The 27,763-nt window shown below is 36.0% G+C and overlaps 2 protein-coding genes and 2 long non-coding RNA genes across 15 annotated transcripts; 2 read left to right on the top strand and 2 right to left on the bottom strand.

Annotated features, from left to right (window-relative positions):
* Nucleotides 1-332: 332 nt before the first annotated feature.
* Nucleotides 333-27,399, top strand: LOC122566947 (phosphatidylcholine:ceramide cholinephosphotransferase 2-like). Of its 11 annotated transcripts, none has more exons than XM_043724930.1 (6): nt 333-916; nt 19,024-19,400; nt 21,928-22,138; nt 22,437-22,711; nt 22,837-23,012; nt 23,134-27,399. In XM_043724930.1, exons 1-6 carry the CDS (start codon nt 855-857, stop codon nt 23,287-23,289), a joined length of 1,257 nt encoding a protein of 418 aa, XP_043580865.1. In that variant the 5' UTR covers nt 333-854; the 3' UTR covers nt 23,290-27,399. The 11 variants fall into 11 exon arrangements, with proteins under 11 accessions (XP_043580865.1, XP_043580870.1, XP_043580871.1 ...); XM_043724935.1 differs by lacking the exon at nt 333-916 and adding an exon at nt 1,448-1,931; XM_043724936.1 differs by lacking the exon at nt 333-916 and adding an exon at nt 1,449-1,975.
* LOC122566953 lies at nt 4,964-5,548 on the bottom strand. Its single transcript, XR_006316662.1, has 3 exons — nt 5,409-5,548; nt 5,216-5,342; nt 4,964-5,105 (listed from the first exon to the last, which is right to left on the bottom strand). It is a non-coding gene; the product is annotated as an uncharacterized LOC122566953 (long non-coding RNA).
* LOC122566951 lies at nt 14,052-19,015 on the bottom strand. 2 transcript variants are annotated; one of them, XR_006316661.1, is made up of 4 exons: nt 18,690-19,015; nt 17,720-18,410; nt 17,209-17,388; nt 14,052-15,224 (listed from the first exon to the last, which is right to left on the bottom strand). XR_006316661.1 is itself a non-coding variant. In XM_043724942.1 (4 exons), exons 2-4 carry the CDS (start codon nt 17,217-17,219, stop codon nt 14,282-14,284), a joined length of 387 nt encoding a protein of 128 aa, XP_043580877.1. In that variant the 5' UTR covers nt 17,220-18,410; nt 18,690-19,015; the 3' UTR covers nt 14,052-14,281. The 2 variants fall into 2 exon arrangements, 1 of the variants encoding a protein (XP_043580877.1); XM_043724942.1 differs by having other exon boundaries at nt 14,052-14,427; nt 14,995-15,224; nt 17,209-18,410.
* On the top strand, nt 19,410-21,631 carry LOC122566954. Its single transcript, XR_006316663.1, has 2 exons — nt 19,410-20,428; nt 20,527-21,631. It is a non-coding gene; the product is annotated as an uncharacterized LOC122566954 (long non-coding RNA).
* Nucleotides 27,400-27,763: the final 364 nt, after the last annotated feature.

The raw sequence follows: 27,763 nt of genomic DNA, 5'->3' as shown, positions 1-27,763 counted from the left end.
CTATAACAAGTTAATGAAGTACTATTATATACTAAATATTGTGAAATAATTTAAAATAGTCCTAAAATATCATAGCGAATAAAATCACGATCTACAACTTATATGAAAGTATTTTTCAAGAGGCTTGATTATAGATGGTTACTAGTTTTTGAGGAAAGGTCCTTGGCCTTACAGACGCGGAGGCGTCGAACATTCCTGAATGAATTTCCTTTTTGCAATGACGTCAGTGGTTGCCATCAGTCCATCGAGTCGCCTATGAGAAAAGCGCGATCTATGAAAGAGCGCTTGCGCTTTTCAAAATGACCTGGTGCGCGGCGCCGCTCATGGGCTTTCCAGTGGAGACTCGACGAAAGCTCCACTGTCTTTTCGTTCACAACTCGAGTTTCACTGTAACGAGACGAAATGCGACCGTGGTATCCATCCGCGGAGTATTTCTTCAAGAAAGTTAAACGCCTACGAGATCATAAGGACATTTAACAAGAAGACATAAAGAGAAAAGACGAAGAAAAGCTCCGTCGCGGTATGTCCTGGTGCGCGATATACATGTATATATCGTGATCGAAATTTTGGAACAACGTGCGACGATATTCGGGGACTGAAAAGGAATTTACAGAGGTCCGCGATGTGTTTTCTTTGCCGTTAGTTATTCGTCTATCTCTACGTGCACGAGCACTTTGTTTTTGATTGATCGATAAGCCGTGAATTAGGTCGTCCACGAGTCGCGCCCTGAACAGAAACATACGCATACAATTTGTGAACAGAAAGTTGAAAAAATATTCTAAATTTGGTGTTCGAAAACGAGCATCAATCGACGTGTTCGACAATATTATATGTCTTGAGCAACGTCGACGTATATGATGAAATTGCAGCTGCTTGTAATCGAAACGGATTACTGCTGGAGGAAAGCGTTGCTTAGGTAAGTAAGTGAACACGGATTTCCGAACAAGCTGCTTATGCTTTTAGTGCTTGTCACTAATGTTAATCTTATTTAACTATATAATGTTTAAACATCAATGTCTTCTTATCGTGTTAAATAATTGTATTGTGTTATATTATATCCGTCATGATAAAAGATTTGTGTTCAGACATTTAAAGTTAAGTCCAATGAATGACAAAAGATACGATCAATTATTATATAGCAATGTTAACGTTAATTTTGTTAGAAACGGATATCAACTATCATTAATTTCTAAGTATAATAATTATAAGGTTAAATTAGATTGGAAATCATTTAATTGTAAGTATTTTCTAATTAATATCTTTTTAAAAAAAGATTCAATTTTTTGTTCATTTATTAAAATCGTAAATTTAAGATACATATTCATTTTATATTTTTATAGATTTTTATGCAAAAGTATTTATTATTCTGTTTTCTAAATATAGATATGATAGCTTTAAAACAATTATTTGACAATTAATTTTGCGATGACATAGAAAATGAATACACCAATAATTTTCATCAAAATTTTCAAAATACATTTGAATATACCGCTAATACGCAAGTCGATAAAGTCAACGATTAACAACTGTTGGTAGTAAACTCCAATTGACTACAGGAATCGCCGCTATGCGCGTGTCGCTTTAAAGAATGTGATGGCTTGTACCAGATGGAAAATGCAACAATGATTCAGAACGCTTTGGCTTTCTCGACCAGTTCTTCTCGTTTTACATTTTCACAGCCCTTTGGTTGACGCCATCTTCAATTTTTTTTTTGTTTAAGTGTCAATTTTCTGGAACTGCATGGTACACAGTGGATCCCATAAAAACGTTGAGTGTGGGCAGTGAGTGTAATGAACGAACATCGTACGACCGGTCATCTAAATTGAAATGATAAAGTGATCGCGATATGAGTTTGCGTCGTAGATCTAGTCTTCAACCATCCCTGAAAGATTGTGAACCAGAAAGGAGTCGTTAGCCATCCAAGTGTCCATGTAAAAGTTATTCGCTTGAATTCTTCCCCTTTCAAGTATTGTTGGTTAGTTTACGTGTTATTTGATACATGTGTTTTTTTTGCCTTTCTGTTGCACTCACGCGTGAACGCATTGTCCAATCCGAGGAAAGTCGAGACCCACGTTTGTTGGTTATGTTTTCTCTTACAATCGTTTGTCGTAAACCGCACGCTTCTGTAGCACGTTGCTCGTAGTGAAAGAAAAAAAGGATAAAACTGAAATTGTAAAGTAGTGTGTGTATACGTAGAAATAAAATGCACAAGTTAAGATTGCCTGTCAAGGTTGAATTGCCCAGTGCTTTAACAAGGTATGCAGATATTTGATCTACAGGTATCGATACTGTTTTCCTCAACGTTTACGTATTGTCGTAATAGATAAAACGAGTGTGTCTCGAATTTATACGTTTCCAGATTGTAAACAATCGTGCTGCGATGATAAACACATTAAAATTAATGATCTTTATTCTAACGTACGACACAATTTTGTTTCGAGTTCGCAGTATGTACTATCCTATTTATGTCTTCTCCAACACTTCAAAGTAGTTAGAGTAATTGTTCACTTTACATATAAATATAACATTGTCGTTATATAAAGCTGTAACAGAGTGGAATGTAATATTTTTCAAACATATTAGTATCGATACAGTGTTGCTTAAGTTTATTAATGTTTCGAAATATTAACAATAATGTTTGTTCATGTTTGTAGCGATAAATATGCAAGTCATGCAAATTCAGAATTGTATCGTGCATGCTTTTCTTGTTGCTTTCGTCGGAATAAGCATGAAACCGTTACGTATACGTATACTGTATAGGATAGGATGCATTATTGTAGTATCAGAGTTCAGTGAATTGAAGAATTTAATGCATTTAACTCATCTATATTAACTCATTAAAAGATAGCTATGTCATTTTCACTCATAATCTAACTATTTATTTTATATATCATCATATTGTCACTTCAAGCATAATGATTTTTTATAAACAAACTTACTACCTTATCGATTGGATTCATTATCAACTGCTCCAATATACAATTATTAGATGTTATTAAATAATAATATCAGTAATAAAAATAATGTATAAAAAGCCAATCAGGCTTATATACGCTGTTTTTGATGAAGATAAGAAAGAAATTTACGCGTATCTATTATTACTAATTGTAAGACGTGGCAGCAGCACGTGTGGGCGAACACGTGATTTGATTATGTTTTTCCCCTAGACAGATGTTTCGTTCGAAAACTGGTCGATGACCGCCATAATATTAATTTCAAGCAATCGTGATGTGCTGTTACTTCTGTCATAAGAAGTAACAGTTGATACATTAAAATTTTCTATTATGAAAATCGTTTAGGAATTTGTTATTTAGAGTTGTAACGGTTAACTCAGGAACTTTAATTGAAGTGAACCATAAAATTTGTTTGCTTTATAACTGGATTAATAAAACTGTAATTTACAAAGTTTCTATGTTGAGAGCAAATTCGAGAATTCCATATATATAGGGCGCACGTGAGGAGACGTTAATTCCATTATCACTACAATTCAGTTCATATGTTCAAATATCTCTTGTGGTATTTCTTAAGTAATTTTTCTTCTATTTAGATTCTAAATCGAATATATTAATTCAATTTTTGTATTATTGTCAGATAATGTTCTATCTTTCCAGAAGAACGTTGAGCTACGTAAACATTGGAAAATCGCAAAACATGAATATATATATTTATCTTGCAAAATCTTTCTTATGGAAGAATGATAATCATATCTGGATTAAGCTGGTGCTTGTTCCTCTACTAATTGAGCTGCAGTTGTTGAGATGTTCACGGCGCCATTCTTATGGAAAGCAGCTGACCTTGGCAGTCATAAAACCTAATGCACGCTGCAGGGCTTTACCCGCCTCGATCTAACTCTCCTACCATCCAAGTCCTCGTTTCCTGTGATATGTCAAACTCGAACCTTTCGAGTAGTTTCTCTGTGGTCTTCGCTGATGAAACATCAAGCACGGTGTCTCCCATGTTCCGGGAAATCGCTTTAACCGTTCGTAATTACCATGTTTCATGTAAGTCGATTGGTAGTTAGATTAGTTCTACGAAAGATATAATTCTACAATAGTTTTAGTGACAAAGAATTATAACTATTCAGCTTTACATTTTTAAAAGGATCTTGTACCATATGTACCATGAGAACTATACCCAATATAACAATTTGATAGCTGAGGAGCCGGTAATAAGGTTAATAATTGCTTCCCAGTTTGTTTGTATAGTTTCTTACAAAATTTTCGGAAGTGCAACGAAAAGCTGGAAGTGAAGTGTTAAAAACAGAATGTGTTAAAAAAGCAGAACGGCAATTTTTGTTAGAATTGGCGTATCGTGCGTGGTGCGTTCTTCGAAGCAAGTGATCGATCGGTCTTGGTCCTCTGTCGAAGGGCGACGAGGTAAAAGCAAGATCCCTCTGAACCACCTGTGTATGTTCGAATGCGCGCGTGCGTGTTTGCTTCTCTGGGTACACGTGCACCTAACGGCTTGACCAGAGAACAGTACGAATCATTTGACTCTCAGTTGCTTACCTACGTTGCTACTTCTCGCAGTGTATTTTTGGCGTCTGTGCTTCTCACGAAACCTTGTACGACCAATTCTGACTCTCACTTGATTAATGTAAATCAAAAATTGTACCGTGAGAAGTATTCGACGTTTGAATCTTGATTCTTCGATATGAATTTAGTTACAGTCACTGTTATTGACGATATGTGTATGCTTAAACAGTGCAGATTTCTCAGAACGTTCTTGTTTATATATTTCTTTGAAAATAAAGTTATTTGAAGTACTGTCGGTAACGTGAATCGTGCAGGGACCTTCGAACCTGGCCGAGTAATGTAGTCGCAGTTACGTGATTCGGGTAGTTTTTGGTGTCGCACCTTTCACGAGACCTTGGTACAGTCGATTCGCACTCCTTCGCTTAAAGCTGTGTTGCTGGACATTCGTCACGGAAATCATGACAGTCTTAAGGTGATCTCGTTCTTACTTGTGCAAGTGACAAATCAAGTTCTGCTAATGGTGTGGATTTACGTGAACGATTACCATTAAGTTTCGTCGAAAAGTTTCGAGACATCAAGTACGTAAAGTATCGTCAGTAACATGTGTCAAAATTTACTTCTTTTATCTTCCTGAAACGGTGTAAATGTAATTATATATATATTTTCACGATCTTTGCCTTTCGTACACATATTTTCTTTTTTCGCAAATTTCACAATTAATGCATTCGACGAATGCTAACCTATTTGCTGGCACTCCCTCAATGTTTACGCGTCAATGAAATTCCTGATCGTATACGATCAAACAGTAGTTTGCTCGATTTCCAAGTATTTTGGTTTATAAAGGAAACTAATCGTGTTCATATTGAGCTGCACATAAGGATGTTATAGTATTATTTTTAATAATGCGGTCGCTAGTCTACCATAGTCACGTACCATAACGTATCTAGTGTGTTTCCCTCTCTTGTGGATATTGTGCTTATTTCGGTCTCTGTTTACGTCTTTCCTCTTTTTTCTTGCTTAATTATCAAGCTCTGTCGGTTAGTAGTATTATTTACGTAGCACGCGAACATGAGACCGGTGCAAACTGTTATTTTGCTGGATATGTAAGTAGATAGAACTGCTGTTGGACAGATTTCGTTTCGCTTCTTTTTCTTTCTTGAATTGATACCGATGCACTTGTAATATGTACGTCCAATAAATTTTGATGCGTATTATCAACAACATTTATTACTTATGCGTATTATCAGTGACTATTCGTTGACAGTCTTCCCTGAATGCATCGTTTTTTTTATGGATGTCTTTGCATACGGACGTTTATTCATCGGTAACTTACGTAAGAAAGTAATTATTTTTCTTTATAGTTAGATTTGTATGTGTTAAGAAAACGTGTGTTTGAAAAAATGAAGAATGATCGATAGAGGCGACACAATGCGTTAGTGTAACTTATTGACAAGGTGTGACAAATATTCTAGTTGGCATATCGAAGTTCAAGCCAAAACAATGTCATTAACGATTAGAAATATATTTGATATAATTCAGTTGTGTAATGCAAATTGGAAAAAAATATTCATATCGAAATACGACGTATTTTTGTATCACCATAAAATGTAAGTTTATAATATTACATCTTTATTACATATGGAGAAAAAAATTGAAAATATCGCTTTTTGTTGACTTCTGTGCCATAACTTGTTTCTGCGTGTTTTGATGTTTAGAGAGCGTCAAGGTGAAGCAAAGTTGAGTTTGTCCGAAAAGAACTATCGTTTACTTTTTAAAAACGTTATTGTACTGTTTAGATAATTTAGAAACGTATATAACCGATCGTAAATTTGCTGTACTAGTTGATACGATTCGCTCGGCTGTGAATTATTGGCATTGATTTATTTGTTCGTCTAACAATTGATAGGACTCACCCTACACGATTTTTGCATTTGTCAGAAAGTAATTTCTCGAACAATGCTTCATACTTGAAACCGTGTCTATAGAATGAAATCGATACATACCTATAACATGCGGGAAATTGAGGAGAAGTTGGGACCATCGTTAGCACAGTACCATGTATATAGTGACTCACGACATATTTTATGAATATATTATGTATGTAATATGAAACATTTTCGAATTTTATTAACATTATTGTGAGAATTGTCATGTTAATATTGGTGGAGTTTGAAATAAGTTTGATAATGTACATGAAAGTTACAAGATATAGAATAGTAGATAGAGTATATATAATATTTTTCAGAGATCATAGGTATTTATGCAATCCATTATCCATTATATTAATAAGGCTCGATGTTTAGGTAGGTCATTTGTAGCACTTATTATATGTTTAAGGTGGCTATTCATGCCGTATATTATATATTTAGTAAATGCAGTAAATACTTTGTAATTTTTATATACATTTTCAGATTAGTTTTAAATTTAACTAATATAACCATGGCAGTCGCGTCTCATTATATATGGTGTTAATGAAGTTTCAAAATGTTTTATACGATGCACATAATATGTACATAAAAGTTTTCTACAGTAAGTTAAATACTTTCGCGAGCCACTTTATGTATGCCGCAATAGCCTATATATGTGCAAAATCATTAATCGTTTAAATTGTAGAGGTGTGTATGACACTGGTAAACAAGTATCAAGATAGTTTAGCTAGTCTTAAGGAAACAATTCGTGTGTACGGTGTGATCTGAATTTACGGCGTGTATTATTGAGCACTGAGTTAGGAATCGTTGAACCGATGATAAATGGTGAGGCCGAATACAATGTGATAGCGATAGCGTGATTAAAGTTATATCAGATTCTGTGAACGTAGACTGTTCGGTCACGTGATCGTGATTACTTGTTTCGATAAGAGACCACGCAATATCTGATACTTCAAAACAGATTAAAGTTATTTTTAAATATAGGAAATATTAGGAGCCACAGGTTCACGGGAACTTGTACATAAATAGTGACTAGAAAAGGTATTTGCATACCGTTATATTTATTATAGCATTTACATAACGATTGTTTAGGTTAAAGTACATTGAATTTCAAATTATTAATACACTGAAAATAAAATATAAAACGATAAAAAGAAAAATATTTTGTTGGGAAAAATAGACTTCGATCTCTTCTTTTTTAAATTTCGTTCTAAATTGTGCATCTGTCGATTCATCGATTTGTTTGAGCCTGCAATAGAAAATTCGAATGTCAATTATTGTAGGTGGAACTGTGAATCAATTACTGGGAAAGAGGAAATGAGTCACAGATCGGGTGTGACGTAAATACATCTTTTACAATGAACTCCGAGTTTCCGCGCCGTACCGGAATCATTGTCGCGATGACGTTATTGTTGGATGCATTTTACATTCGTCATACTGCGTTCTCGCGTCTGCTGAACTATTTTCTTATGATTAATACACTGAGAAGTAGATGTATTGGACATATAGGACATTGAACTCATTAAGAAATTCATTAATGTTTCAGAAAATTTTCTATTAATGTTTCGAAATTTTTATACTTTTAAAGAACGATTGTTTAACATTAGCGGCGAGATTAACGTGCTTACCAATTTTGTTTGATCATTATCAGACATGAATCATCTTTTAGTGATAATAAAGATTCAGTTAAAGTAGTTCGTAATCTGATTTTAATTGCCTTTGATATCTTCTGAACCGTTGATGATCTTATCGTTTCGAAACGGCCGGTCTATATATAAACTATAAATATAATATACATAAACTCTTCATTTTATTTAATATCGATTGATTAGTAATTTGTTTGGAACTTTAGAATTCTAGAATGTATATTATTTTACGATGCTTCCTGTGCGCGACTAGCTATTTGGACAATTACGACGGCGCCAAACGTCGACACGGCTGTTTTATGATTGTGCACATGTTGCAGCTCAATATGGCGAATTGTTGCGTAATTGTACAAACTTCTGAATTTTTCTTGTCCAAACCAGCTACGTCTGTCAGTGTCGTTCTAGAATTGCGGTGATCTGGAAATATGCAACTGGATCAATACCTCTTATAGTATCTGCGTTGTGCCTTATCGATTGTTGCTTACCTCGTTGGCTGCATCTTTCTTGATTTCACGCGACGTTACGCCAATGTTGCTTCGGTATGTGGCAATTACCGAAGTCCAGATAATAATTACGTTTAAATCGGACATAAACGATCAGCAATGTAACTGATCATTTAGATAACACATACCCGTATAGAGGTGATATATGTAACTTTAACAATTAGATCAATGTCTGCTACGATCTATTTTTCTATTGTTCGCTTTTACTTTGTTGTTGACTACTATTTCAATTAAATCTTTCTTGTACTTAGTAATCATATAAGAAACTGTGAAAGATATATTTAAGTTGACAATTTATTGGTTATATATATTTAGGATTTCCCTAGTTACCTATAATATAAATATTTTTTTCTTTTTTTAGAGTTAAATGAGGATTTATATATCGACGGGAAGTTCTTGCTTATAAATTGATAGTTTTTCTTCATCTTGTCTCTTTAAATTTATCGAATGGCGCTAGGAAATTATATATGTGTCAGCCATCCCATCTTCAACATTACTCTGCAATATATTTTTATCGGGAGAAGTTATATAAAAGTGCATTTCCACAATTTGTCGAAAGCATAAGCTAATTGTTTTGCGACAGGTGATTCTTAATCGGTCATCATCGTGCCAAGTGAAAGCTACCTACTGTATATAAAGCTGTTCAGTTTTAATAAAAATTGACAGAATAGCAAAAGACCTACTGTATATAAAGCTGTTCAGTTTTAATAAAAAATTGACAGAATTGCAAAAGACATTGAATTTTCTTTGAATATACAATTCCAAAACCAAAACACTTGTTAGAACTAGAAAGAAAAGCAATATTTCCGACCAATGGTGAAGGAACGCACATTGACTATACAATCATTTAGCTGGACTATCGGTTCACGAACACGGTTTTTAATCGGCTCATTGTATCGAGAAAACTTTGCCTGGCAACGATAAGAAAATTAATTGCTCGTGGAAGAAGCCAGTTACCCTCGATGCATTCTGCTGTGCGTTGGAAAGCGCAACGATCGTTCGCGAAAGAGATCACGATAAATATTTATTCCGTCTTTCATTGTTACCATTCTCGAAGCGACTTATTCCCTGAATTATTTTTCCAATTCGATCAACACCGTTTAATTCGTTTTCTCTTCTGTCTTCTCTCGAAATTCTAATTTATCTGTACGAACGACCCAAGTACATATATATATAATTTTGGACTGGTTGGTTATTTTAATTTTTCTTGCTCGATTTCACGGTATTCGACACATGTAAACGTTTCACAGCCAGTTGAACGAAAAGATATATCGCCTGCATTTCGTGGAAAGTTTGATCGAAGTAATCGTTTGCTGATATTTACATTATGTTTTATCGTTGCGCATTTTGCGATATATTCGAGTTGATAAGCCCGATACCTATACAGGCGAATGGTTCGTTTGTATCTTTTGTGTCACCGTCTGCATCACGACGATGTTGCGGATTATCCACGATTAAACCGTCAGTATTTCTATGGCCTACGAAAATATTACTTGCTACGGGTTTAAATTTCTTAGCTCTGGTGATTAAATAACGTGTGAGTCGAGCGTTGGATGATGTTGAATCGCTTCAGCTTGCTCGATTGGGCACGATCGAATTGTTCAACGAGCAGTCCATGTGCTGCAATTGCTTCGAAGGATGATGAACATGATGATGGAACGACATTTGATGGAACGAATCAGATTAGTCTGTTTCGCCTCATGGACGTTCATGAGAAAGCAGTTACGGGTAGAAGTAGTGGATTACTGGTTCGTCGGGAAAATGAGGTGGTGCAATCGAAAAGTTATTCGATAAGATGTGCGAATGATGTTCCATTTGGCATAGTGCTCGACGTTAGAAGGTAATTGAAATACACGTTAATATAGAATCTACGGTAAAACATGGGAATATTTTTCAATTTTATGATTTTCTCAGTCACGCTGGTAGAATAGATATCTTGACAACATTTTTTCTTCGTTTTCCATCACGTCCCGTTATTTTAGCGAGTACTCTTTTTATCGGCTAGTTAGGCTGTTTGTCTTCCATACGAAAGTTTCACGACTTTTACTCGTCCACGTGTTTTTGTCGACCATTCGCGGGGAGACGCGATCTCAAGGAAGCGCGTCAACGGCAGTCGTAAATTCCCGTTACGATTTTACAATCGACGCCACGAAACTGATCGATCCCTTATTTCGTTTAAGATAATAGAGGTAGTTGAATTAATTATAATGCTGAGGTAACAGGTTATAATGTACTCTTTATTCCAACAACAATTGTAGATAAGATGATTACGCTCGTTGCGTATATATATATATATATATATATATATATATATATATATAAATTAGATATATGTTGACTGAGTTAAAGTAGTGAACCCAGTACAGTAAAGTTCGGTAACGATGCTGTCGCAGAGGAGAACTCTTGCTGGGTGTTGGTCGTCCCACCACCGGTCGCTTGCGGGTGAAAATTCCGGGAAACATGGGAAAACCTACCTAACCCCAACCTAACCCCACTTTTTACCTGATAGACCAATAACCATAAGGAACATGTTGACTCGAAGGTATTTTATACCACTTAATGGTCTTAATGGCCAAATCGAATTGCTTAATTTTACGACAGTTGCTTATGAATTATTACGGTCCAACCAATTATGTTGACGTAGCAAGTGGCAGCCTCGACTGAGGGATAGATTCCGGGCTACGTATTGTACAGTCCCATGGTTTATTAACCTGTTGCTAAAGTGTCTTTAATAGCGACAGTTCTATACACCTTGTTTGTATATAGCGTCGAATCGATAGGAAATAACTGGTTACATCACTCGAGCGGTTTGACGTTGTATCTTACGAAGTCGATGATAAATATTTCGAAAAGATTTGTCTGAAAAAATAATAGCGGCTTGACTCCTCGGGCTTCAATATCCGATAAAAGACAGTCATGCGCTAAGAATGCGGGTTTCCCCGGCATGTTGACGGTAAAAGTTGCTCGATACGGTATGGTTTCAATTTCGAGAATGTTCATATCGATTCGAAATCGACCAACGACGTGGAAAAAGGATAGAATGGAAAGCCTTGGGAACAATCGGCTCAAGTTATTTTGTTCGGCTTACCACGAAGAATTACGTGACCTTTCGTCGAAAACGCGAATTCTCTTTCGGAAGCATCGCCTGGTTTGTCATGTATGTGGGTTTTTTAATACAATCGGTCTTTTGATCTAACATGATAAATTGCTATTTCTACAGAGCATAGAATTATCTTTGATCACAAGTAAATAGATAGGATCGAGTGTTGACTGGTCTTAGATGTATTTTGGTGCTTTGGATCAAGGTGATGTTCAAGCTTGAGCAAATATAAATATACTTGGTTCGATATTTCGTAAATACCTTCATACATAGCTAAATATATTTGAAATATTATCTATCCATATAGTGTGGTATTTTTCCACCCTGAATTTTCCACAATAGCGAGTTAGGTGATTGAAACTGAGCCAAATCCTGTTACTTGTGACTTCGTTTCCTATTCTATCGATATTTCTTGGAGAAACATTTCGAAGAATTCGATATTAACGAGTGGCAAGCTTACGAGCTTTCTCGTAAGTATACTGCGGATGTTCATGCATTTACAGGAAATTTAAAGGTACATAAATATATATAACATCTAAAGTATAGTGCTATATAGTAATGTACTCATTTTGACCATTAATGAATGAAACGAATGTTCTACTCTTCTCTTCTTAGTTCTATTTTTTCAATTGAGTTCACAGTCTACTATATAAACAAATTCAGAAAAGCATCGAGTCTTGCTACGCGTAATTTTAGAAGCACTTGCATCGACTACTAAAATATCATCTTAAAAGCTGTGGTAGGACTGTTTAAAGCATCACTGTGTGTAAATGGATTAATAAGTTTGTGTTTACCCGGTCTGTGCTGAATTAAGGGATCCACGTTGTCGGCCACAACCGGCCGGCCGGCTGGTTTATTTCGATCTATTTTGCTTCTGCGATTTGTTAAATGCAATCATACGAATTCATCGGCTGACAGGTTTAACCCTAATACGAACTGCAAACCTGGGAAGCCTCCCATCGGACAATAATTTCTTTGTCGTTCCCGCGCTCATCGTTAATTATAACTATGCGTCATCGTGTTATTCACGGCATATACTGATCGAACTATCGCTCTCGTTACGAGGTGATTAATTTAATTACTACAGGGAAATTAATTGTTCGTGTGATTCGTTCTTATTCTTTTCTTCATTTCGATCCTTTGGAGATTAGTAGTATGATATGTACCAATACAACTTTTAGGAAAATTGTTGGATTGCGATAATTCTTCTGACACCATTCAGATCTACTGGCACATAGAATATCATTGTACGTAAATGGAACTGCATATTTTATTTTCTAAATTATTGATTAACCTATATTTTTTTAAAGCTTATTAAAGCTGATATTATTATCACAGGGTTCTTTGTTAAAGAAAAGTTGGTCATAAAAGGATTGAAGCGGTATAATTTTGTTTGTTGCGGTGTGTTTTGGCAATAATTTTAAGTAACCATCATGAAAACAAGACGACATATTTGCGGTGACTTTTGTTTCAATATGTTTTCCGTTAGAACAAAGCTATCCCTTTTGTTTTGCAAAATTTTCGGACGCAGCTTTTCGAGGTCGTCGAGATGATCGAAAGTCGCTCGAAGATCATGAGGGCCATAAAGATTATGTCATTGTTGTGTACCTGGCGCGTAAAATCTTCTGAAGGTTACGAGGATTACGCTGGTTATTATTAACATTCAAAGTCATCTGAGAAATTCATCAAAATTGTGTCTTTAATGGTCAAAGTATTTAATAGTTACGAATGGTGGTCAAAGTCGTACTGTTATTAAAATCAAAAGAATGTTCATGTCGCAGTTATTTTCGGCATTTTCTTCAATTGTCCACTAAGATGTTAATCATCTAAGTCGCCGATAAAAGTTTATAAGCTAAACAAAATTAATGAAACGGTAGAATGCTAAATATGTATTATCTTTCTCGGAAGAAAGAAAAATTATTGTGAAATTATTTTTTGTACGTGAGTTTAATATAATCATGATATAATTGCAAATGCCTAATAACAGTCGTAACCGATAGTTCGAATATTTAAAAGCAGTTATGACGGTAATCTTTTACATAATATTTTTAAAACACCGCGACCATCTTTTTCACGTTATCGTTTTTGAGCAGTACGACTCTGAATGAACTAACGTGACGGCGATAACAGGAAATGTATACATGGTATCTTGGCTAAACTTGACTACTCTTCTTACATTTTCGTCAGCCGATAAACAATGACTCGCCGTATAGTAGCGGGAACTAAATTTAAATACTTACGCACGCGGTCGGAAAATGGAAAGAACGTGCATGAAAGCACAGTAGACCTAACGCTGTGTAGCCTTAAAAAATACATTTTCATGTTCTTGAAACGATACAGAAGATTGTATGAAGATTCGTATTTCTCTGCATAATTTAGAATCTCTGACGCATTTATCATTTTATTTGCTTGTTTATTCGACAAACGGAAAATAGCATTTTCCGCGAGTTACACTTGCATGGTAGAAGTAGATTAATCGTCGAAGGACGGCAACAGTTGCGAGTACAGTCTGCGACATGGAAATTGGGTCATTTATAATCTACATAATTTTGAAGTATGCTTTGTGTGTACGGGACTTGAAGCACCGGAAGTCAACGGAGTCAACTTATTCGGAATACTTTGTTATATTTCACTCGACGTGAGGCGAATCCCTTCTTCTTTTTTCTTTTTCAGTCATCCAAGATTTCTCCGTTGTAACCGGAACTGCATTGCGCACCGGTTTATATATCGTCGTCCATAAATCGTGGTATAAGTGGAGTGAGGTAGATTCTATGGCTGAAAATAAGGCAAAAGCAGAGAATAACAGAATTGTATTGAAGGTTCTTTCGGAGAAAAATGTATTTGAAAGTCAATTGAATACACGTGTACACCTCATCGATAATTGGCGTTTGGAATTTGATTATAGATTGCGACTTCAAATATAAGGCTTATTTGCTATCAATATTTATCTAGTAATTACTTTTTCGATTTGTGAATACAATAAGAATAGGTGATGGTAACGAACCATCTATTCTAATATTAATAGTCAACATTTCGAACAATCGATGGCAAAGAAGCTCTAACACTGTATAAACCATTTTATCTATACAAAAAGAAACATATATATAAACAGCGGCAGAAATAGTACACTGTGTGATATCAGTAACATGAGTCAAGTGCATGTGTATTATCAATTTCTTTTTAAACTGTGTATCCTTCGAAATTCATTTTGCTTGTATTTTTAAACTATTGGGAAAGAAGATAAGCGCAGATAGTGTACAAAATCGATCGATCGGGCGCTAACTAAAATTTCGTTCTTACAAAGGGAGTTCCATTGTATTTGCGCTACGAATTATCGCTCACCTCGTATATTAAGACGGCAGTCGGTTCCTTGGCGTAACGTGACATATTTTTCACTACTCGCGAGTTGATGTAATTTATGCGAACGGTCGACAACGGAGGCAAAAAATGACCCAGTTTCCGACGAGTTTCGATACAGGCATTCGAGCAGGAAGCAATCGAGGAGATCCCGATCGAGCATCCTTGTCGGTGTTTTTAGTCTTTTGATCGTTAAGAGCAGTTCGAGCGAGAAACTAAAAAGGAAGAAGGAGAAAAAAAGTCGGGAACGCTTTGAATCAGAATGCAACGCCCACGATCGCGAAGCAGAAATGAATTGACGCATGCTTTTTCGCGTGTTGCTCGATCAAGAATATTTCTATCCACGCTTAGTAACCAGTTATTCGGAGCGGCCTTCGCGAAAACCAAGGTGCCATTCGTGAAAGAGAACGCGATAGGAACGGGCAAGGATATCGAGATTAATTCTACAAGATTCGATGTCGAGGTAGACCTGTTCGTTATTTCATTCGATCTCAACATGGATGTCTTGTAGATCATTGAGATTTTTGGACGTGACCCATATACAAGTTAAGTTGATTAAGACTTATGGATTTGTGGAATCCTGAAAGCATTTATGTCGTGAAACTATGGAGAAAGAAAGCACTTGTTATGCGATCAATATCCAAATTGTTATAAATTGAACTTTCGCAGCGTACTACGTTTACTATTTACAGAAATTCCGGATATTCGCAACTATTCAAAGTTACCTACAAAGAATCTCATTTTATACTATTTTCCAGTGATTGTTTCTGTAGTTAAACATTCACTTGTATATCACTCATTCACTTAAATTGATTTCGACCAATGCGTTTTCGACATTTTCAACTTACGGGTTTTTGTCGTTGTCGTAAAAAAAAATTCGGAATTTTAAGTGAACAGGCGAGTCATTTCACGACGTTTTTCTTTTTTTGTATCTAACATTATCTAAGAAAATTTATGCGGTCGAAAGTTCCAAAGATAAAGTGGAAGGGTTTCAATATCTACCTAGGTTGGAGTGGCTATTCAAGAAATGATAAATGGGATGGTTGGAGATTCGAATCGAGGTCCAATAATTTTCCAGATTCCTCTTTATCTCATGCCAGATCTTCCGATAAGGAATACGAAGATAAAGTGGAGATTATCGCGAGTAGCATGAGGTAGTCGTGGCGAATGTTACGAGAGGTTTGGTCGCCACGTGGTGAAGCAACTTGTCGATAGAGTAACTCCAGTTGGGTCAGAAGGGTCGTTGGTTTGGGAGGACGTGACGTCGTAAAGGTCTCATTTGGGCGCTTATCGGGTTACGGAGGTTAAGTCCTCGGTTCTTCTGCGAACGGTCACATAAAAGTCGGGATATTGTTTCTGGAATTTCTCCTTCTTCGTGCCTCTAGAGGACGTTGTTAATAAATTGCCGCCTACAATCCTAATTGCCGTTAATTTCACAAGCGTAGTAAAAAAAGATTTTATCGATGTTACAAACGAGCAATCACAAAGAGTAATTTGACGAATCAGTAAGATAAAAAATTTGAAATACCATTTGAACGTTTACCGAGACTCTAGAGATTCTCACAAATCCGCAGGAAGTTACATAAACGTTGGTTGTTAGCTGGTATTACTTGGTATGGACGTACATATTGAAAATAATATTCCATGATAATTCAGTTTACTGTGCTATTTTGGCATTGATACGTAATTTCTCGTCTTATCAAACGGTATAAAGTACCGCTGGCTTTCATGTCGTTCGAACAGCCATCGAATTATCTGCGCAGGATTTATTGCTTTATTCAGCGCGCAGAACGCGAGATCCGCCTACAAGAAATCACCTTATCGGTCGGTGCCACCCACGGATCAGCTTTTCTTCGTTCGCATCGTTTTACGCCTCGTCACGAACAGTAAAGGATCTTTCGGACGCAGAAAAAGATGAGAAAAAGTGAGTCATCAGGAGGGGTAGCATTTTTGAACGAGTTCTCACCTTTTCGAAAGATAAATCAGTAATTAACTATGATTCATATTACTTGTCGACGAGCGGAATCTCTTGGCTTGGAGTTAATTAAACTCGAATTATCAGATAATAGATCCGCCTTGAAATAATTTTCGGAAGAATTTACTACCGAGTCGAATGATTCACGTTGGAAATTATAAATCAGCGTAACGTTAAACTCGATAAACGAAGACAGTTAAATTGCCAGAGAAATTTGGACATACCTCCTACTCATTCTTTCATTTTGTACTGCCTTCTTTCTTCTTATTTCGTATTACGATGTGTTATTCTTCTGCATACAGTGATTCACGAAATATTTGAACGATGTATTATGTGTATTATACAAAACATGTCGACATTTCATTAGTATTATCATGATTATACTGACAGAATTTGAAATCAACCTGGAAGCGTATATGAAACTTAGAAGACATTTACTACTGATATACACTTGTTAAAAAATGAATATAACTCTTTTGTTTGGTTCTTTATCATTATGATTATGATAGTCTTATCATATCGTACGTAATACAAAATCAAATTGTGCTAAATTTTAACAATATAAAAATGATAACCGTGTTATATCTTATCATCGAAAATCAAATTGTTTCAAATTTGACACTTCAAATACTTCGATAGAAACGTGATATCGCGTCATATATCAAAAAATTTTTGTTATACAACGCACATAATATATTCGGAAAGGTTTCTACGAGTATGCAAGTATATATATACCTTCATGAGCCACTGTATTCCTCTAACAAATTGCTATGTTATGTTAGTAACGGTTAACATTTCCGTCCATCATCACGGACGCTAAGTACTATCAGCGGAACGTCTTTGCACTTCCCGCAAACTTCCTGTCCGGATATCTGGTTGGCCTCGCCCATCCCAGGATTTCAAAGCCTGGTTGGCTCGGTTGCTTTTAAAGCAAGCCACGTCGACACGTATCCTTAACACGATAACCTTTTACTCCAGCAGCGCGATGATAACTAAAAGTAGAACGTTAAACCGGCTGCATCGTACAGCGTCAAACGATCCGGTTAAACGCGGGCTTCTCGAACGTTTTATCGAGCGACGCAGACAAAACAGTTTGCCCTGATTTTTTGCTTATAAAGAGCAAGCTACGAATTTCCTTGGTAGGTGAAAAGATTGTTAAAAAGTAGGTAGGAAGCTGTGACAGAGATGTCTAGCCTGATCGAATAGTTGGCAAAGAAAAAGTTTCCTATATAGCCGGACGGTTTGGAATTCAGCGTACAAGCTGTCTATAAATAATCGTGGTTCATCTGCATTTAGATTGATACCGATCGTTCTCCGTGGCGCCATTAAATTGTTCAGTTGTTCAGCGGTTTTCACGAAGCCCCACAGGCGAGTACATGTCTGCCTTCGATTAGAAAATCTCAAGCCGAAGCTTCATTTCGGTTCTCTGAAAGATAAAGAATATATTAATAACGCATAACCGATAAATACACCGGGTTTCTGTAGATAAGTGCTGTTTAAAACAATGCAATTTTGTTGAACAAAGTCAATAAGATTTTCTGACGAAATAGTATAGTATCGCAGTCTAAAAATAAATCTTCATTGTGTACTATTTTTATGCTATTTCTAGCGTATAGAATAAGAGAAAGAAGAGACAGCGCGTTATTTAAAAAATATTTCACGGTCAAAAAAATCCAAAAATTGAAAGAAAACATTCTCGACTTACCATAAACAATCTCGAAGAACTTCACGATCTCAAGGAGTCGCCAATTTAATGGTAGTTAATCGTTTACGATGTTACGTAATATAATTGTCGATCGAAAAATTCCACACTATCGTTTGCTGCAATTACCTTTCATCTTAGAGACTGACATAGAAAGAAACTAAACCAGAAAGAGGAAAATCTTTGTATCTCTGCCAACATTTGCTGGTTTCCTTTCAAAAAATAAAAATAATTGAATCGTTCGTGGAATCCTTCGACTCCTCGTGAAAGAGCTTTCAGTAAATCGGCACGTGGAACGACAAGCAGCTGCAATGATACTTGCGTCTTCTGTTTGCAGGATGGTATTGGACCCCAAGGTCACGAGTCTGCACAGTGATTACGGAAGCTTCGATCGACCATTGGGCGCCGGAGAGGGCCACGAGAGGGACGTCGAGGCGACGGTTGATGGAAGTAGCAACGGAATGGCACAGTCGAGCGACGTTTATCAACGGCAGCCATTATTACCTGGTGCACCAACCAAGGGCAAGGATAAGTGGTCCGGCGTGGCATCTGGCTCCGACTATTACGTGGATGACGAGGACGAGAAGATCGACAGTCTTAGCCGGCATCCTGGCATACCAAATGGCTCTGGAAATGGTGTCGTTAAGCTCGACATACCCGCGCCTCTTCGGGAAGAGCCCCGTTTTCCTAAAGAGAAATGGAAAACGTTTCTTGGTAAGGATAAACTCAGAATATTTCCTATACCTTCCATTTACATAGTCTGGTACACGTGTCGAACATATGTCTTGAGGTACAATATTAATCCTTTTGAGAAAGAAGGTCGCTGTTCTTCTAGGAGTATCGTTCACAATAGCATCAGGCGTGTAGAGATTCTTCATAGCGATCAGGAAGAGTTGTCGTGAAGAACACTTGTTAACTTGGAAGATGGAATTTTAAGGCCTCTATAACCATGAAGATATGATTTTACGTCCACTATGAAATTGCAAGAGTTTCTTGTGCGAGGAGAACGCCATCGTTATACTGCAGACCAACGTTCAATCTAGCGATATCTGTCACGTGACAAAATTTTGATTAGATACTGTGGGGATGATAAGCAACTACAGACAGAATACTGTGCTACGAGTTATATAAAGAGAAGAGCTGAGAAAAATTTCTCCTGTAATTTCGTCGGCAATGAACTCTCTTTAGGGCTGGGTCTCCTCTCCTGTATGTACGCTTCATTCACACGACGGGGTGTCCGTGGAGATCGAGATCGAGGTCGCTACGTGGCCTGGTATTTCGATGCAGATCTGCTCGGACGCTGCTCTAATGCAGAGTCATGCCCGATCATGTGTTCTTGAACGATGAATCCAAAACGATGGAGTCATTAGAACGGACTACCTTCGTTGTCCGTTAGGTTCGTTCTGCTTCTGAACTAGATCGTTGCGTGACAAGATTTTTCAACCGTATTATCATGCACACGTTTCTTGTTATCGATGTGACGATTGGTGAAAGCATTGTTCGTAAACGTGTTTTGTTTCACGTATTATCGTTAATGACTTGATTAATAATCTATCTTTGTTTTTAACGGGTTAAGGATAAATATATGATTTATCTCATAGAATGTTTCAAGTTTATATGTAGGACCAAGCAAACTTTGCTAAGTTTAACTTATAGTGATTTCTACATGTTATGGATGTAGAGAAAGTTTGGATTCAATTTGGGAAATGGTCATTAGAATGCATGTCTTAATACATCACCCGGTATGTTAATGAATGACGCAGATCCATTTCTTCGTCGTCCTCTGTAACTTATTGGGAGACTAAATTGTAAACTGTTCCATGAATGTTTGCGGATGTAGGAAACGACTTTGAGGGTGGACTTCGAAAAGCTTTTCCCTTGTTGGTAGGAAGCCAGAGCATCAGCTGAATTTTGGCACCGTGCCACTTCCTCTGAATGTGTGTTATTGTTGTACCAGGTTTCACGACGCAGCTTTTGATTAATATACCCAGTGCACCAAGATAAGTGGTCTTCGAAATAACGTTATAATTAATAGTTTCTTACGATGATAGAAGATTTGTCTCGTTTTCTTAACAAAATGCATGTTTGCCTGCTTCCTTCGTCGTAAAATAAAACGGGGAGCTAGGTAATTTAATGCAAAGAGTCATTTTAATAATCTATAGAATATTTAATTTCATTCTCAGAGACCTTTCATAATAAGGACGGAAAGATTTAATAATGAACCATCTTTTATAACTGCTCGATTATAAATTATTATAGTGCCATTTCATACGAGGTTGTTGAATCTTTTATTTTTTAAAAATCGATCAAACAAATTGATCTTGAAATTAACTTTGAAATTAACTTAAAAAAGTGTACAAATTTTTATAAATTCTTGATACACCCAGTATATGGTGCATCTGGTAAGCATTGGGCTCGCGTTTTACTTTTGGAGTATATTGTTATTTGTTGTATCAAAGTAGAAAAGAGTATTCTTCGGAAAAGCGGCAGGCAGAGAGAGAGAGAGAGTTGTCGGTTAGAAATTTCGGAACAAGAGAAGCATAGGCGCGTAAAGTGGAGTAGCTGTACGTTCACCGACAGAGAGAAGGATAAATTGCGCCACGATGACTGTTACCTCCGTGCTGTATCGTGCGCGCACGATATACGACTAACTGCGGTGACCCGCATGCTTGAATCACCGGTTTATTTTCAACCGACTGATATACATGTTGGCTACTATTGTTTGGAAGCTAAACGATGCACTATTGTATAGTTTTCTGGAATGTTGTTATGTATTAGTTACGTCAATGATTAAAGGCACATGATCGATTTGTCATCGATCGATGATTGGATTATCTAGAAAATAATTTGAAAAAATATATATATGCTACTAAAAACTATGTACATATTGATATGATAAGTATTATGATATAAGCAAATTATAAAATTGTTTTTATGATTCATGATCACGTGGTAAGATTAGAGTATTTGCTTAATTTTAAATACAATCTTTATATTTTTCTATTTCTGAGATATAATATCTCAGAAGTAGAAAATATCTTTTTAAAGTAAGTCTGATGAATTATAGCTTAAGAACGTTCAAAGTTATTTCATTGTGCTTTCAAAGTTACTATAAATTTTTAGAATGAATAATTCACACTTCAATTGATCTCAAGTTATCGCTGATAAGGTTTCTTCTTCAATTCGTTTGTTTATTTAGAAATTTGAAATTGTTCTAATGAAAATGTAATTGGTGTTACAGCATTTCTGTTCATGGTCGTGAACTTCATATTGACTACTGCGTCTCTTGCAATGGTGCACGAACGAGTCCCTGATAGAAATACATACGGGCCGCTCCCGGATGTAGTGTTGGACAATGTCGCCGCTCAGGATTGGGCTCTTAACGTGTCGGAAGTTTTAATTATGATAATGTCCAACTCAGCGATGGTTTTTATTATTTTTCATAAACATAGGTACGTATTGTACACGAACATCAATGAAACCGATACGTGTAAATCAAAGTTTTTGCTCGACAGGCTTGGGTCAGAAATAGGACACAAGTAATTTTAGTATTAATATACTGCAACAGTTTTTAGATGGTTATCCTTTTAGCTTTATCTCAAATTTCCAAGATCTATTTCATTTTCTTAATTTCATTTTATCTTAAATTAAGCTAAAAAGATACCATTAAATTTTCGAATTTTTGAATGTTATTGTAGGCGATATTTAAAATTATTTTTATTTTACAAAATTTTATGTTGATTCTTCTAGGTTTATCGTTGTTAGGCGAATATTTCTCTTGATGGGGCTGTTGTACATGATGAGGAGTATCACAATGTACGTGACGGTACTGCCTGTCGCCAGCAAAACGTATTTCTGCAGTCCTAAAGCAAACAATACGAGTCCGCTCCTCGTTATAAAAAGGGTTTTGCAGCTCATTTCTGGCTTCGGCTTGTCTATAAATGGCAAGCACACTTACTGCGGGGATTACATTTACAGTGGTCATACAGTCGTGCTTGTACTTAGTTACCTGATTATAAAGGAGTGTAAGTATTTTCTCTACGTTATGGAGACATTTATGTTTTGTTAAAATGTGCTAGGTATTTATCTAGAAAAAGAAGAAGTATGAAGAAGTATTATCTAGAATCTAGAAGAATGTTTAAAAATGCAGATTCTCCAAGAAGATGTCAACCAATTCATTGGCTTGCGGGCATTACTGTTTTTGTTGGGGTAATTATGGTCTTGGTGGCTCACGGACATTATACCGTGGACGTCCTCATAGCATACTACGTAACTACACGCTTATGGTATATCTATCATACGTTAGCTAATAATTCGCATCTTAAGGTAAGTTCTATTGTTTTGTTAAATCCTCTTTACTTTTATGTTAGAAAAAAAAGTAAAGAAAAGAAAGAGACGAAGATAATGTATTCTGAAAACTGAAGAACATATTGAAATGTATTTACAGCAATATGAACCAAACAACTTTTTGGCCCGACTCTGGTGGTTCCCTATTTTTAAATATTTCGAGAAAAACGTGGGCGGCACGGTGCCACGACAATATGACTGGCCTTTACCCTGGCCTCGACGATTCCTTGCCAAGCACCCTAATCGGGACAGTTAATGTCTGTCTTTGATTTCGCGATAGAGGCTGTCAAACAACGGAGTTACTTTGTTGTAATTTGTATATATATAAACATATATGTATACGTATCTAGGCTTAAAAAAATGTGAAGATAAAGCTTTACTAGAGAGTGGTGCGAGAGATGTGTGTGCAAGTTCTTGTCATTGTAGACGAGTATATTTGCTCTTTTGAGACTTGACGAAAACTTGCGGTGTTCACTTCCTTAAAAAAAGCAAAACTGACAGAAACAAAAAACTGTAAAACATGAACGATAGTGAAAACAGATGCTTGTACCGTCATGTTCGTTATCGTCCAATCGCGAAACCTATTTTTTTTTTCTTGATTTTGATACGACTTATACATACATTGTAAGAGGCTAGATAAAAGATAGATCGAGATATTTAGTCTCATGATGAATTCACGTAGAGGGAGGTATTCGAGAGTTACCAACAAATTAGTGTATAAAATAAAATGCTAGATATCTCTATTTTCAGATACTCCGAATGTGAAATACTTAGATGTAAAAAGAAAAAAGAAGGAAAGAAGTTACGCTACAGTAATCCGGTCAAGCGCGGTAAATGCGAAACTGTCTTGTTGAACGTAGCATTAACAAGTAACAGGCGATTTCTTTTATAAACTCCTACTCCTTTGAACAACGACTCGCATTGGAAAACTTGATAAAAGAGAAAAAAAGCGTCACTTCAATAAAATAACAAAAAAAAGAAGGTACAAGAGAAAAACATATGGAAGTTTTGTTTGCCGCGAGACCTTCCTCTGGCTAATCTATTCGAAATGCGTTCTAATCTGTCGACTTCAAAAACAAACAATTTCTTTATGCTTACATGCATAGCGGTATGCCTTATTCCGATGAAAGTCAACCGAATAAATCGCAATTTTCGAACTCGTTAATCGGTCAATTGCCGTTCGTTTTCTATATTCTAGTTTTTCATGTTGTAGAACTTTCCCTCGAAATTGGAGCCCATTTTTAAACGAGCATTTTTATCGTAGAAACAATTAGTGGATGATTGGCATAGTTTTAAAATTCAACCAATGATCGTGCAATTTCGTGGGACCAAGTACAGAGAGAACAGTTAGAAAATATAATACTTTTCAAGGTAGCGGTAGAGAAGATAATTTCTTTTGTGGTGACAATAGAATATGCGCATAACCGGAACAGTATTTAGAATAGTTTTCGAACGTTTTTGCTCTATTTTTTAAGCTATGATTTTCAGCGTCTTGATCGACGCGTTGGCGTCGCAATGTGTTCCCGTTCGAGATCGGTGAAATTTCTTGCCTACGGTCAATATGATTAGAAGCCAAGTGTTATTCTGTGTGTCAATAAAATTCGTGATTTCTCGGAATAAGGTCGTCTTTACAGTTTACATACACCAGATGTTGTCACGTATACGTGAAGATGTGGAGATGTCGAATCGTGCAAAGAAAGTTTGTGTTGTCGCTAATAAATCTCTGAATAATAATAATTGTAACAAAATGAAGTCTAACAAAGGTGTTTTCTAATAATTCGTTCTTTGTATGATTTCATTCTGTTCCTGTATATCTGGTATCTCGTAAACTCGCAACAATAATTCCTCGCGATTCTTGCTCCCTTTTATTCATTGGAGGATTCTTCGGTTTTATTGTTGTTTTCCTCCGAGATATAGACAGCACAAAAACGCTTTGAGATCTCTACTGAGCCATGTAGGGGCGTAAACGAAGAACGTTTTAACGAATCTCAATTATCTGTATAAAGGAAGAGAAAATAATAGCACGATGGAAGAGTGATAGGAAATTATTCTTTGTCGTGATTGAAAGCGTCAAACTTGTGAAGTCTGCGAATAGTTTAAGTGATATTGCCGGCGATTTGTTGTCTTCTGCACACGCGATTTATTGTTAATGCTCGTGCAAAGATCTCGTTATCCGTTGCCTGAATTGTCAGCGTTCTAGTAACGCACGTTCGAAGTGCGTAACATCTTTCGAAATGGATGCGAACAACCACATGTATGGCCGATGATCCTGTTTCTCGTTTCATAACTCTTTTTCCGTTTCGATGCGCGCGCGGTCGAACGAATTTGACGGTCGACCGACGAGAAAAAGAAGAAGAACAAAAGAGAGAAAAAAGACATTTTGCGAAAAAAGAATAGTCAGAGTGGAATGAATTGAATAGAATCTATTGGCCCTTATATAATTAAGTCTCTTTCCGTCTGTGATGATAAACGAAAAAGAAGAAAAGACATGAGTTGTCGTTGTGCTAGTTTTCGATCGTGAAACGAGACACATTCGTGAAACGATACGCATAACGTGCCCATTGCAGCCATTGATATTTCTCCTTAACCCTCTATGGTCTGCTTTATTTAAGTGAAATTTATAGAATCTTCCGGTTCTCTAAGTCGTTTTAACGAATCTGATGCTTTCTAAAATTACGATTGAGAAATTGATAGTAATGACATACAATGGACCGTAGGGGATTAAAACACTCGTATAGATGCGAGTATCGAATATACATATATATTTTAATAAGATTAAATGTGGTTCGTAGGGATACTTTTAAGTGACGCAATATTCTCGACGATGTTATTAAACTTGAAAAACAACAAGAAAAAAGAGAAAAAAAGAAAAAAAAAGACAAAACGAATCGTTCAGGCATACATATATATTTTTGGACGTGTGCATAGGTATACACGGGCCATCGAAACGATTTATTACATAGAGACCACGTAGCGTGTAATTGTCAAGAGAAATCTTAAACGCTGATTATCGTACGTGTGAACTATGCCTATTATATCTAAATACGTTTGCAAAATATCTCGTCGTTGTTCTTTTTTGGGCGGACATGCTTAAAAACTAATACATGTATAGATAAATACTGATAATACATGAACGAAACTTGCATAGACTAAAGATACCATGAGTCTCTGATATTATGAGGAGAAAGCGATGTCAGTCCAAGTTAGAGCAGTAGAGTAACCGCGTCACGATCTGCCAGAAAGATATTAATAAGCGCAATCGAATCAGCCAAACAGAAAGAAGTAAACAATTCATCGAGTGTATCACGTATTTACGCGCGTTATAATGTGCTCCATGATGCACGTGTTCGTAGATGCGTCTATACGTATGCAAACTCGGGTAAGGGGATACATGATGTTACACGCACACATGATAAATGGGTAAATGTAAAAAGAAAAAGACAAAAAACGGTATATATGTATATATACGCTTCTTGAGTGAATGGAAGGGAGTCAGGATAATTATAGAGAAAGTCTAAATTGTTGTATCGAAGAATGATGGGAGAGAAGGGGAAGATAGAAAGAAAGGAAAAAAAGAATTAAAGAAAGAAAGAAAAGAAAGAAAGAAAGGGAGGAAGTAAGAAGCAGATACGAATATGCACGTACGCGTGCGCGAGCGCGAGCGAGCGACATACTATGTATGTGCGTTTATATATGTATATACATATATATATATCTATATTTTTACTGTGTAGATATTTTTTGGTAACTTGTTACAATAATCCTATTAGATCAGTTAAGCGTATACATATTATATATATATATGTTGTAAATATAAAAAAAATTATAGTTGAAGAGAAAGCTTCTGCCCATGAATCGCGATTCGAATATTTCGATCGGGATTAAAACGAATCAAAATAACAATTTTGTTCATCGATCTAAGAGAAACATTTCTGATGACGATTAAATTATAGGCTTATTCAATGACTCGCGAATTTATTCGTGTTTCTTTCTCTGTCTCTCTCTCTGTGCCTGTATACAAAATATCAATACGAATCCTATTCTATTCGTGATTAATCAACGATTGAAGATTATGGCTGACAAATATGTACAACCTTGGTTTCCGTTGTCGATGATCTATAGGTCGTATGTATATAACGAAAAAAAAATGAATATATATATATATAAATATTATTATTATCATAAGTATAATGATTATTATTATCATTATTACTATTATTAATATTAATTTTATTATTATTACTATTATGTCTTCAAGATTGTTCAATTGTGAAGGAGAACCGAGGACATTACGTCATTGCATGAGTCCATGCAGCGTGTAACAATAAATATGAAAGCAAGTTGATCGATTTTACTTTATACTCTATATTCTATATTTATAATATTTATTACGTTTTTTCATATGTTGATGTAATAAATTTCAGGTGTATACTTTATAACGGCCGCTTTTCTGCATCAATGACCTATAGTAAAGAAAAAATAATTCATTGATATACTCCAATTCGCTATTGATATATTTCGTTCAAATTTATAAACGCAAGTAAATAACTTTGTACCGGTGCCTTTCCATCTTTTTATAGTATTCGGAAGCTTCGAAGACTAGCAAATTTTATATTTGGAAATTTTTGGATTTCATTCATTTTCTCATGTTTTTATTTGTATTATACGCTAAAATATTTCATTATATTGTGTGTACTGTACGCCTGTTCTTAGAAAGAAGCAGTAAGGTG

This window comes from Bombus pyrosoma, linkage group LG4 (genome assembly GCF_014825855.1).
Source record: "Bombus pyrosoma isolate SC7728 linkage group LG4, ASM1482585v1, whole genome shotgun sequence".
In the NCBI taxonomy this organism is placed as follows: Eukaryota; Metazoa; Arthropoda; class Insecta; order Hymenoptera; family Apidae; genus Bombus; species Bombus pyrosoma.
The sequence above is the reverse complement of the archived record's forward strand: the minus strand, read 5'-3'. Positions and strand labels throughout refer to the sequence as shown.

Coding starts and splice junctions, on each gene's coding strand:
- LOC122566951 (XM_043724942.1), bottom strand. Junction 14,428..14,994: donor CTGCCGTCTTAATATACGAG/GTGAGCGATAAT, acceptor CCTTATTTTCAG/CCATAGAATCTACCTCACTC.
- LOC122566947 (XM_043724928.1), top strand. CDS start 10,106: ATGATGTTGAATCGCTTCAGCTTGCTCGATTGGGCACGATCGAATTGT. Junction 22,139..22,436: donor ATTATTTTTCATAAACATAG/GTACGTATTGTA, acceptor TGATTCTTCTAG/GTTTATCGTTGTTAGGCGAA. Junction 23,013..23,133: donor CTAATAATTCGCATCTTAAG/GTAAGTTCTATT, acceptor ATGTATTTACAG/CAATATGAACCAAACAACTT.